The following is a 13,154-nucleotide window of genomic DNA, read 5'->3' on the forward strand; positions in this document are numbered from 1 at the left end:
GGCCAGGGGCACATTTCTGTAACTTCCAGCAACTTAGCTACACAGCAACTGGAAAAATGTCCTTCAGGCTTATAAGCAAGAGCATTTGAACAGCAAATGTTTGGAGAAAGAAAGCATAAGCTGTTTATGTGGGAGTTGTGTTGAAGGGGCAGAATGACAAAAACAAACAACAAACAAACAAAAAACAAAACAACAAAACCAGGAACAGTTTGAGGACAGGGCAGTTTTGTTGATTTGGTTTGGTTAAGACTGAAACAGGATGCAGGGGAACCTGTCAGTCAGCCATGTGGGAAACTCTAAGTCATGGTTTTAGCCAAAACATGGAATCATCTGCTGTGGTGGCCTGTAGCTCTTAACTGATTAACCAACCCTCCATCCTCTAGCCTTTGTAATTACATGTAGGCCATTTCAGGCTTTTCCTTTTGCTGACATACTACTACAGATAGACTCTGAAGACAGTGTGCTAAGTGAAGCCAGTCATAAAACAGAAAAATAGCACGTACATGCATTTCTATAAGGGATTTGTTTCACTAATTCTCACACATTGGATGCAGACTACAAGGAGGCAGGGGAAGAAACAATGGGGCATGGTTTTACAGAAAGTCATGCTGGCTATGACAGGGCACACCTTTAATCCCAGAGCTAGGAACAGAGTCAGGCAGATCTCTAGGAGTTGGAAGCCAGCCTGGTCTAGACAGAGTCCTTGCCCAACAGCAGTGACATAGTGAGACCCTATGTCAAAAGAAGAGAAACATTCTATAGAACATCTGCATAAAATACAATATACTAATTACCACAAAATGCACAGAAAAATGGTTAAGATGGTAAATATTACATATATATGTGTATTCACTGAAAAGTTAAAAACTCATTTCCTAATGTACAAATAACCTTAAGATTTCTCAGTATGTCATCTCTAAACTTGACCTGCGTCATTGTACAAAGTTTCTGCTCAAGTAATTTTTGTTTTTATTACTGTAGAGGCCTATGCATGTGCTTTTCCATCAATGTGACTAATAAAAAATAGGTATCAGAGATGGAGAGGTGACTCAGCTGTTAAGAAGACTTGTTGATTTTGCAGAATCTGAGTTCGGCTGCCAGCAGCCACATGGTGGTTTGGTTCCAAACCATGCATGAATCTAGCAGCAGAGGCTCCAACACCCTCTCCTTCAGTACTTGAGTGCTCCTATGGTGAGTACCAAGGCATGTATGTCCTGTGCATACACACATAGCAATACGCTAAAGCAAACACACACATAAAATAAAATTTTACAATCTAAAAGGAATTTTAAAACATCCACCACAGAGTCATTTTGAACAGCAGACACAATGCAAAGTCTTTAGACCGTTTCTTGGTGCATAGTGGGTTCTCTGTACTGCTGTCCATTACTGTCAGTACTCAGCTGTGATTCACTGTCCTTGTATTTTAGGGCATTGCATGGCTGTCCAGGCTTACTAACTGTTTAAAATTATGATCATCACAAAACTGAAGTTATTTACATTTTTTTTCTCTCTAAGCGAAAACAAACCCAAAGTAGTTTAGCTAGACGATGAAACTTCGCTGTGTCTGCCCTGCTTCTGCCTTTGATGACACTTTACAGTCTACCATGAAGGGAAGCCAAGGTAGAAGCCCAAGGAAGGAACCCGAAATGACCACGGAGGGGCGCTGCTTACTGGCTTCCTCCTCATAACTTGCTCAGTTTGCTTTTTTTTTTTTTTTTTTTTGCCACCCATGACCACCTGCCCAGGGGTGGCACCACCCACACAGGGCAGGGTCCCCCCACAGCGAACATTGAATCAAGAAAATGCTCCCCCGACATGTATACAGGCCAATCTGATGGAGGCATTTTCTCAATAGAGGGTGCCTCTTCACAGAAGACTTAAGCTTATGTCAAGTGGACATACAAAACAAAACTACCAAAAAAGAAAAAAAAACCAAAACAACCATACAGCAAACATTAAACTTTTGTTAACAGCCATGCTAAGACAGTGCTAATGGCTGTCATCTTCTGTAGGCTATAAAAGAAATAAAGGTATAATTACAGTTCAGGATAGTACACCCACCCAGGGTCGCCCCAAACACATTAAAAACACGCAGCAACAGACAGCTGTCTGTATCCACCAGGAGAGACTTAATAAAAAGTCTCACTGAAGGGATCAACCCTTGTGACCCATTTTTTAATTATTTTAATTAAATTTTTAATTTTTAAAATGTTTTAATTTTTAAAATGGGTTAGCACAAAGTATCATGCAGTAGGTGCTCAGCTGCACAGGTACAGACACTAGCACCAAAGAAGCTGAAAGGCACCCACGAGAGAGATTAGCCTCCTTCAGCAGGATGTTAAGACCGCCTGTACTCTGAACACCACAGCTATCCATTTATTTTTGCTGATTTTTTTCTCATTAGTATGTTGATTATTATTATTATTCTTTATTATTGATTTATCTTTTAGTTAAACAGAGGTTATTCCTAAACTAGCAGTTTAGAAATCACCACACAGAGACTAGGATGTATTTAGTTCACCTGGAGCACAATGCTGGGCAATAGTTATTCCATCCTCCATCCTCAACCTCCAAGCCCACATAGCTTCCTCCCATTAAGATTTCCCAAATTATACTTGCTTTTAGTCATGTCTTAGGTCCGGTTCATCTCTCCTGTTGGTTCCAAGTCCTCTCCTCCCCCATCTCTCTTCCTGACTCCCTCCCACTTGCTTCTTTCTCCTCCCCTCCACACCAGGATGTCCTATCCTATTCTCTCCACTGCTCAGCACTGTCTGGTTGTTTTATTAACAATATGGAGAACAAATGGTGACACATTTACACAAACTTGAGACAGGTGATGACTAGAAAAAGCATCACAGTGCAATGTCCTCATTGAAACCAGATAGTGGGGTAGAGAAATCAGCATGTGAATGAACGAAGGTAAATTGTATACATTCCATAAGAACATTATACCAACACTAGTATAATGTTCCATTTTTTAGTTTATTTATTTATTATTATTTCTTACAATTTATTCAGTTTGTATCCCAATTGAAGCCTCCTCCCTTATCTCCTCCCAGTTCCACCCTCCCTCCATCTTTCCCCCTCTACATCCCTCCCCAAATCCACTGATAGGGAAGGTCCTCCTCCCCTACTATCTGACCCTATCCTATCAGGTTTCATCATGACTGTCTGGATCCTCCTTTCTCTGTGGTGTTAGGCGATCTCACCAGGGGGAGGTAATCAATGAGCAGGCAATCAAGTTCATGTCAGTGACTACCCCTGCTCCCCTTACTAGGGAACCCACATGGAGACTTAGCTGCCCATGGGGAGCAAGAGGTCCTCTCCATGTATAGCCCTTGGTTGATTCACCAATCTCTGCAGGACCCCCTGGGCCCAGATTTTTTGGCTCTGTTGCTGTCCTTGTGGAGCTCCTGTCCCTTCCAGGTCTTTCTACCTCCCACCCCCAACTTTCATAAGATTCCCTGCACTCTGCCTAAAGTTTGGCTATGAGTCTCAGCATCTATTTCAATACCCTTCTGGGTAGAGTCTTTCAGAGGCCCTCTGTGGAAAGTTCCTGTCCTGTTCCCTGTTTTCTCCATCTTCTGATATCTATCCTGTTTGCCCTTCTGAATGAGGATTGAGCCTCCTCTCTAGTGTTCTCCTTGTTGTTTAGCTTTTTAAGGAGTATAGATTTTAGTATGTTTATCCTATATTATTTGGCTAATATCCACTTACAAATGAATATATACCATATGTGTCTTTCTGCTTCTGGGTTACCTCACTCAGGATGATCTTTTCTAGTTCCATTTTCCTGCTGGGGAAAAGCCTTGACCTCACTGGCACAGGAGACAGTTTCCTGAACAGAACAGAACACCAACAGGCTCTAAGATCAACAATCAATAAATGGGACCTCATGAAACTGACAAGCTTCTGTAAAGCAAAGGACACCGTCAACAGAACAAACGACAGCCTACAGACTGTGAAAAGATCTTCACTAACCCTACATCTAACAGATGGCTAATATCCAGAATATATAAAGAACTCAATAAGTTAAACACCAGCAAACCAAGTAATCCAATTTAAAAAATGAGGTACAGAGCTAAACAGAGAATTCAACGGAGGAATATCAAATGATAGAGAAACACAAGAGAAATGCTGAATGTCCTTAGTCATCCAGGAAATGTGAATCAAAATGACCCTGAGATTTCACCTTATACCCATAAGAATGGCTAAGATCAAAAATTCAAGGGATGACACATGCTGGAGAGGTTGTGGAAAAAGGGGAACCTCCTTTGCTGGTATGAATGTAAACTTGAACAACTACTTTGGAAATCAATCTGGTGCTTTCTCAGAAAATTAGGAACGGTGCTATCTCAAAACCCAACTATACCACTCCTAGGCATACATCCGAAAGACGCTCAACCACACAACAAGGACATTTACTCAACTGTGTTCACAGCAGCTTTATTTATAATAGCCAGAATCTGGAAACAACCCAGATGTCCCTCAACCAAAGAATGAATATAGAAATTGTTGTACATTTATACAATGGAATACTACTTAGCCATTAAAAACAGGAAAATCATGAAATTTGCAGGCAAATGACTGGAACTCTTCTTGCTGATTTTAAATGCATGGGGAATTTGTGTGAAATCATTCTGGGAAAAGAACAAAGAGTGATTTGAATAAATAATAAACTTGTTACATCACCAAATGTATTAAATGACAGGATTGATGGTCAAATTTATGACCTGACATTCTTTGTTTTAGCAAGAGTTTTAAATGGTTTTTTTTTTTTTTGTTTGCTTATTTGTTTGTTTCGTTGGTTGGTTTCGATATGTTTTTAACATTTGAATCATCTTTTATATTTGAATGGCTTTAAGGATGGATAAACCAGAGATAATGTAAGTAAACTACACTGATATTATGAGGGAATTTGTGGTGCAGATTTAACCATGTAGTGTTACACTCTGTTCCTGGGGAGTTTTATAGTTTTGTTTTTGAGGAAGCAGCCTCAAAAACAGGGAAACCAAGATTTGAGAAGCAGAGCTATCTATCTCAGAAATTACTGTTGTGATCCAGCTATCCAGCAGTAATCAGACACTCAAATGAGGATCGTAAGCAGGAGCTGTTGTTGGTGTGCACTGTATGGCCAATTGGTGACTGCTGTCCCAGCAGAAAGCTGAGCACTGGCAGGATTTGTTATCACCACCTGCCTCCTGTTCTGTAAACATTCACCTTCCTCACTTGTTGATTGGCTTAATAAAGAGCCATCAGCCAATAACTAAGCAGGAAAGGGAAGGTGGAACTTCCAGACTGAGAGGGGGTCTCTGTGAGGAGAAGTGAGAAGCGGGGGATTTGACCTCAGGGCCTGGAGGTGGACAGACCTGAACATGCGCAGAGAGGTGAAGAAGCAGGTATGTGCTGAGTCCTGGTCTAGAATAGTTGGGTAAGTTAGATTGCTCTAGCTTAGAGTCTCTCCAGCTAGAGGCCTAAGCTATAATAAAAAATAGTTAAGTCTCTGTGTCATTATTTAACGTCTGGAGGATCCTACTACAATGTATTGCCATTTGTAGGACTTTAACATGAGCCATGAATTAAAAAAAAAAAAAAAAAAAAAGTCACTCAGTGCTAACATCATTCCTGTGGATTCATTCATTGTTTATTTACTTCAAAACGTGATCACTTCCTCCCAGTTTCTCCCTCTCACTTCCCCTTCCCCAGAGTCTTGGCTGCTTTATTTGCTAGTAATTGCATCAGAGATACCAAGATTTGAGAAGCAGAGCTATCTCAAAAACTATTGTTGTGATCCAGCTATACAGCAGTAAACCAACTTTTTATCAGCTGCCTAAAACACACAATGATCACTGAGATGATGAATAAAAAGATACGCAGCAGCATGACGTACACCACTCGAAATGACGGAGGCACTTCCTCTGGGATCTTTGGTCCAGGAGGCCCGCTGTGTACGCTCCCACCGAATCCCACCTCTTCGCAGAACGGGGGAGTCCAGCCGTACATGCAATGGCAGGCCTTTAGATTGTTGCAAACACCTCGGTTATTGCACTTCTCAAGCAAACAGTCGTACTTGAGGATGGAAGAACTGTCAGTGCAAGTGCCATTAAAACACACCTGTTTAAGGCCACAGGAAGTCCCATCGGCGATCATCCCTATGTCAGGTATCGCGTGACCTACCATGCTTCCATGGTAGCCTGTGCCCCAGCACATGAGATTGTCCCTCTTCAGATAGGTGGCTACGATGAGAGTGTGGTCTGGAAGTTCAGGGAGGACCTTGGCATTTATGCACTGGAGCCTGCCACATATGGTGGTGCCCCTGGTACACATCACAAATTTAGAAGCATTTATAAGGCCACAGTTACCATACTGATCGCCTATCATATTAACTGCATCGTAACACTGCTGAGGAGCCTCCCTGGAGGTAGGTCCGAAGATGTTCTGGCACTGCATGTACCTGGACCGGCAGCCCTTTTTGAAACACACGCCTTCATATTTGCAGGGCGTCCCATCCTGCTTGTAATAGTCATCTGGACAGAGCCCTGACATCCCATCACAGTACTCTGCGAGGTCACATTCATTTTCTTCCTGCCTACATACATATCCTGATGGACGAAAGTCACATTTGTGACAACAAAGCCCAGTGGAACAGTTGACACCTTCTACCAGTGTGCAGTCTGGCCGACAGCACGGGTCTTTTTCACATTCTTTCTTGGAACCACAGTCACACTCCTCACCGTCTTCCACAATTTGGTTTCCACATCTTTCTAGCTTAAAAAGTACATCTGGCATGTAAGACAGACAATAGGCGATTTTATAAGCTGCATGTAAAAAGAAGCGTACATAACTACAGTTACTAAACCCTGACCGTCCTGTGCCCATGATGCAGTCCTTCCTGCCTCTGCACTGGCAGTAGTCCTCGTCATGCCGCATTCCCACACCATGCCCCAGTTCATGAGCCGTCCAGGTAGCAGGTTGGATGACGTTTATACCGAATAAGGTGCTTATTGATCCAGCATGGTATTCTTCACATACTCTTCCCCAGGACCAGGCCTTAGCATCTACATACCCTCTTGCAACATATAAATGTGCCCAGTCTGATAGATATCGGAAATGCAAGTAATCTCTTTTGTACAGTAAAAAAAAACGTAAAGCCTCAGCTAACCACTTGACGGCAGTTTGTATCCTGTTACCGTGTGTCCAGATTTCAACTGCCTTTAGATGAATCTTCAACCTGACATCCTGATAGTAGGTGTCCATAATTGAAGCTATAAAAATGGCGTCATCATATATCCTACTCTCGTTGTCGCCTACCTCGTAAAATCTCATCCTATCAAAGACCAAGAGCAGTTTCACGTACTTTTGGTGTCTGGGTTCATAATAGTTACCTGTCCTAGGCATCTCCTCTTGCTGGGCTGTTTCCTCGTCTGTTCCTTCATCAACCCAACCACAACTCTGATTGCTAAAGGCATCTTCTCTTAGGAGATACACGATGTGTTCAAAACTCTTAGAGGTCCGGAGTGGCTCCATTTGGTAGGATCTGGAATCTATGTTCAAGATGGCTCGCACACCCCCCATGCATGTACTCAGAGTAGATTCGACATCCTGAGAACCTTCCACAGAGCCCACATAATTGCACTCATCCGGTATGTATGGGTAATCCTCTGTCAGACTGCCCTCCTTAGTGAAGGAGACAAGTGGGAGATGTTTGGGCAACAGTAACTTCTTGGGCCGCAGGTGGAGCACATGCTGCCTGCCTCCTATCCGTAAGAGATATGACAAAGAACTGTCCGCACCCTGGTCCTCTTTCCTAAAGTTTAGTTGTTTGGGAATGGTGATTTCATAGGACTCAAACCCCCAGTCGGGGTCAAATAGTTTCTCGTCACCCGCAGCCTCGAAAAAGAGCGTCACCAGAAGCAGCCAGCAGTGTCCAGGGAGGAAGGCCGACACTGACCTCATGATCAGTTCTGGGTCGCTGCTTGGTTTTTCCCGGACTCAGGGAGTTGTTGGAGTAACTCCAGTCTCTGGCTTGTGCATTAGATTTCCATGGTACTCCGCTACGAGCGCAGGAGCCCCAAGCGCGCAGTTCCCTTGGCAGGCTTTCCTGAGAAGCTGGGCCTCTCAGCACCGACCGCTGCCCAACGCATCCAGTTCGATATCCCTGGGCAGTGACTTACGCTCGCGCTGAAGAACTGAGGCAAAGGTGCACCGGAAAAATAGAGAAGAGATCGCGTCCAGAGCACATGTTTTGTCCGGCTGTTGTGGCGCACGCCTTTAATTCCAGCGCTCAGAAGACAGAGGCCAGCGGATTTCTCTGTGACGTCATCCAGGCCAGGCTGTTCCACGGACTGAGTTCCAGGACAGCCAGGGCTCCACAAAGAAACCCTGTCCCGGAAAATAAATAAGAAAAGAAACAAAAAGAGAGAAAGAGAAAAAAAGGGGGGGGGGGGAAGAAAGAAGGAAGAAAGAAAGAAAAAGAGAAAGAGAGAGAGAGAAAAGAAAAGGAAAGAAAGAAGAAAAATCAGATAATTTATAGTCCCCCCTTCACCTCACTGGCAAGTGTGCCCCATTTTCTGCTGAGTCTCTTCAAGAAACGGAAGGGACACCAGACAGTCCCAGAAAAGCAGCTAAGATTCTCCACCCTTCTGCCCCGGGGTCTTCCAGCTGCTGGCTTTTCAGCGCTGTGTGTCCAAGCCAGGAAAAGTTTCTGAGGTCATTTTGCCTCTTTTGCTGCATGTCAAGAATTCACATGATGGTCACACCATGCCAAATAAGCACTTGTTTGGGTGGGAGTGGGGAAGTCCAGGAATATTCTGAAAAAGGAAAACGGTGGGTCTTGACTGTAGCATGAGTTCCAGGTGAGAGATGATGCAACAATGGCGAAGAAAACATGCCCTTTGCTCGGAGTACAGAAGAACTTAACACCTACAGACAAACCCAGAGTCATGAAGCGAGGACTTGAAGACAAGCATTTTCAGTTTTGGTCTTAGGCTGCTTCCCATGGAAAAGTTATGAAGACCTGGTCTTCAGTGTGGGGCTGTAGTTAGGGAGCTCTTGTTGGGTCTAGACATGTCTGTGGGCAGAAGTCATGGCCCTGGGCTGAGGGAGGGAGAGATGAAGGAATGAAGGCAGGAGAAAGAGCACAGCACTTATGGAGGGGGTGAAGGCATCAGGAACAGGTTCCCTGAATTACAGAGGTGAGAGATAAAAAGGATGTTATGGTACCTAGGTGTGATGGCTTGCCAGTCCCTCTTCCCTAGGGCTGGAATGTTAACTGGCTTGATCTTACACAGCTGCTCCGAGCTCACAACTACAGTGCGCCCATCATGCCTAGAGGATGCTGTTTCACTTTGGCCCTCCTCTACAATTCTGGCTCTTACAGACTTTTCACCCTTTCTTCCCAGATGGCCCCTGAGACTTGTAGGGTGGAGGTGAGGGGTATGACAGATGCTTCTTTGTGGCTGAGCAGTCCACATACTCTTAAGTCTCTGCATTTGAACCAGTTCTGAGGGTTTTTTGTGTATGAGTGTGTGTGTGTGTGTGTATGAGTGTGTGTGTATGTGTGTGTGTGTGTGTGTTAGTCACCTGAAGATGAGACAGATTTCTAAATGTGGTCAGGTACATGGAAATCCTTGGGTAACATAACCTGGGCTAGGCCTTTCTCTGAGCCGTCACCATAGTGCTCCATGGAGCTGTATGGGGAAAGCAGACAGGGAAACCAAATCAGAGACCTTAGGAAAGCTATGATGTGTACTCAGGCCGAAAGAAGGGGCTTGTGGTTGTTTGAGGAGTGGGTTTTGATATGAGGAAGGGCAGGCTGAAGTGGAGCTGAGTGGCATTGAGGAACAGTGAACTTAGCCAAAGGGAAGTTGTGGTAACGGTGCAGACTTGTTCAGGAAACAGCTCATGAGTTAAGTCAGATACCAGGATGTAGGTATACAAACTGCAGATAAGATAGGTGAGCTAGTCAAACTAGCCCACATCTTCAATAAGTTAGGCAAGGCAGAGAGAAGAGATGAGAAGGAAGCTGATGGGGGCTCCATCACAGAAAGGGGAGTTGATAGAGGAGAGGGTCCTGACCATTTTCATCTGCTGGTAGGAAGCCATACAGAGGGCCTAGCCTTCAAGAGTGGAGTGTCCCAGTGGCTCCCGCTCAGGACCACCCAGGAGAAGTGCAGAGGGAGGGAAGGGCTGGCTGGCACATAGCACTGAGGTAAGAAGGTGAGAGAGAGCCAGACAAGAGCTCCAGCATGCTCTGTGAGTTCAGCCAGTGAGAGTCAGGAGGTGGTGAAGGGAACCCAGGAGATAGGAAGGAACCTGTTTTCTCTACTGCAGAAGTTCATTGTAAGGTTGAGCATTGTAAGGAATGCAAATAACACCAACAGACAGAGCAGCTCAGGAGGGCCTGAGTTATCCCCGTGACCCTGCCCTGGGGGCACTGTTAGGGCTTCACAGTGAGACATATAGAAATTGTGCATTTAAGGGTACCAGGTCTGTCTTTCTTTTTCAGAGACAGAGTCTTGCTATGCTCAAACTGTAGTGAGGCCTCAAGCCTGTGGGTCCCCTGGGAAGTACAGACAGATGTCATCACATCTGGCAAGATATAGGAACTCTTGAGAAGTGTGGTCTAATTGGAGGAAGTTGCATCACACACAGTGTGTCCCCTTCAAGGGGATATTGGGACCCTGGCATTTTACTTACTGGCCATGAGGTGACAGCTTCCCTTGACTCACACTCTTTTCTGTGAAGCTGTCTTAGCACTGGCCTAAAAGATACAGGCCAAGTGATCAGTGCCCCAAACTGCCATTAGTCAAAATAAACCCTTTTCTGTATGAGTTGATTATCTTAGATATTTCCTCACAAAAAAATGATAAAGTGGCTATGCTCATGATCTCAGTGGTGTGACAGCTCTACAGACACACATCTCAAACTGAGGTATGAACATATAAACATGGGTCTATACGAAGACGTATTAAGTATGTGCAATAGTTTCTATGTGGATCATATCTCAATAGTGACTATCACTTATTTTTAAGTTTGTAATATTCAGTACAAATATAACTGCTATATAAATACTGTATTGATGAAATAAAGACAAAAATATACCAGTTCAGTCCAGTGCCATTCCCAGCCCCAACTCCCGGCACTGTTTCTCCACTGAATGTTCCTGCCGCTAGTAACTCTCCCTTCCCTTTTCACATTTCATATGATCTCTCGCCTCTGAAGCCCTTTCAGAAAGTGACGTGAATCTAGAAAATAGCACCTGGCATTTGTTTTATTGCAAGACTTGCTTTTCCTAATGGACAACACATATTGCAAATAATTTTCTAGATGTACTTTGACGCCCTCAGCAGGTGCACAGTGTCCTGGAGCATGCGCTAGTCACTGAATTGACTATTCTCCCCCACTAGCCACAGCTGTGCCAGTCAAAAGCATTGCAATTACCTTGTTTTGAGGTTTTTCTATATTATGATAGTAAATATAAACAAGTATGTATGTCTTTACAATACTTTTTATGTTTATATATGAATACATACACATTTTTTGCCCCTTGAACTATTTCCATTATTAGATTGCCAGAATAGATCAAAGAAAGTAAAAGTGTTCTTAGTGATTAATGTTATCGACTCACCCTTAAAAATTGTGTTCGTTATAAACTAAGAGCCAAGTTGTGCACTTGGATTTTACATATCAGAATTAAGAACATCTAATTAGCAGAATGTGCCAGTAGCTGTCATGACAGCAACAGTTCCCGAGACACACCTTCCACATTGTATAGTATCTAAGATTTTTCACTAGAAAAAAAAATGTAGCTCAAAATTTACCTTGCATTTTTGGATTGTTGTTGAGGTTGAGTATATTTAATAATTAAAAGTGAATATGCTCTTAACTGTAAAAAAAAAAAAAAATCAACATATCAAGGGGTCAGGGATGGCCCAGTGTGTGAACCTGCAAGCACAAGGACCTGAGTTTGAATCCCCAGCACCCATGTAGAAAGCAGGGCATAGCTATGCATGCCTATAACTCCAGCAGTGGGGACAGGCAGATTCCAAGAGCTTACAGGCCAGCCATCCTAGTGGAAATGGTTTGGTAGAGACCGTGCCTCAAAGCAGTAAGGTGGCAGGGAAAGAAAGGAAGACACATGCTATCCTGCTTTGACCTCTGCATGAACTTACACACACACACGCACACGCACACGCACACACACACACACACACACACACACACACGGAACTTAGAACTTGGGAATCCACTTGAGGTACTGCAGGAGGATTCTGTTTATGGAGCTACTAGAACCAACAATGGAAATGCCTTACTCCCCAAATTCTCTCCAGCACAGTCTACTGAGAAAGCTTAGCAGAACGCCAGCAAAACATTTACTGAGTCTTTTAAAAAATATATTTGCGTTGTGTATATCTAAGAGTGTGTGCATGTGGGCCTTTGTGTGCAAAGGCCAGAAGTTGGCATTGAGTGTCCTCTATCACTTATGTCTTTGAAGTAAGGTCTCTGTCTAACCCCCAGGCTGGTGTGTTCTCACATAGGTCCAGAGGGCTAGCAAGCCCTGAGCTCACCCTTTCAGACCTGAACTTACAGGCATGTGTCCACATGTGAGTGCTGGGATCTAGGTCCAGGCCTCACGTGTGAAGCAGGTGCTCTCAACCACTGAGCCATCTCTCCAGCCACCCCTTCCTGCTTTTGAAATGGGGTCTTGCTGTATAATCCAGAGTGGTCTTAGGCTCACAATTACTGGTCCTCAACATTCTCTTATCAGGTTAACAGACAGCTCCAAATGTTTGCTCCTCCACAGGCCAGCCTTCCTCCCCAACATGGAGTCCTGCACCTCACAGCTATAATACCTGTTCACATTTGCTTGTATTCCCTCTCTGCAGTGGAGACAAATTTCAATAGTTGGAGTAAGGTTTGATGATTATCTCTATGTAAATGTATGTACGTCTATACAACCAACATCTATTCTTTTTGTTTTCTTGGACACGGGTACCACTTCAATATGCTGAGTATAAGATCTGAGGGACGGCTGGAACCTGTTATTTGACCAACCTTGATTTATGCTTTCAGCATTTGTTTTAGATTGTAGCGGACACCTCGTTAATTTTGTGAAGTTCCCTGGTATACTGCTGTATTTCATAGTTTTT

General features: G+C 43.8%; 1 protein-coding gene across 1 annotated transcript; it reads right to left on the reverse strand.

Annotated features, from left to right (window-relative positions):
• Window positions 1-5,710: 5,710 nt before the first annotated feature.
• On the reverse strand, window positions 5,711-8,232 carry Adam30 (ADAM metallopeptidase domain 30). The gene has a single exon (XM_021632367.2). The coding sequence runs from the start codon at window positions 7,957-7,959 to the stop codon at window positions 5,800-5,802; it is 2,160 nt and encodes a 719-aa protein (XP_021488042.1). The 5' UTR covers window positions 7,960-8,232; the 3' UTR covers window positions 5,711-5,799.
• Window positions 8,233-13,154: the final 4,922 nt, after the last annotated feature.

Source organism: Meriones unguiculatus, chromosome 10, assembly GCF_030254825.1.
Source record: "Meriones unguiculatus strain TT.TT164.6M chromosome 10, Bangor_MerUng_6.1, whole genome shotgun sequence".
In the NCBI taxonomy this organism is placed as follows: Eukaryota; Metazoa; Chordata; class Mammalia; order Rodentia; family Muridae; genus Meriones; species Meriones unguiculatus.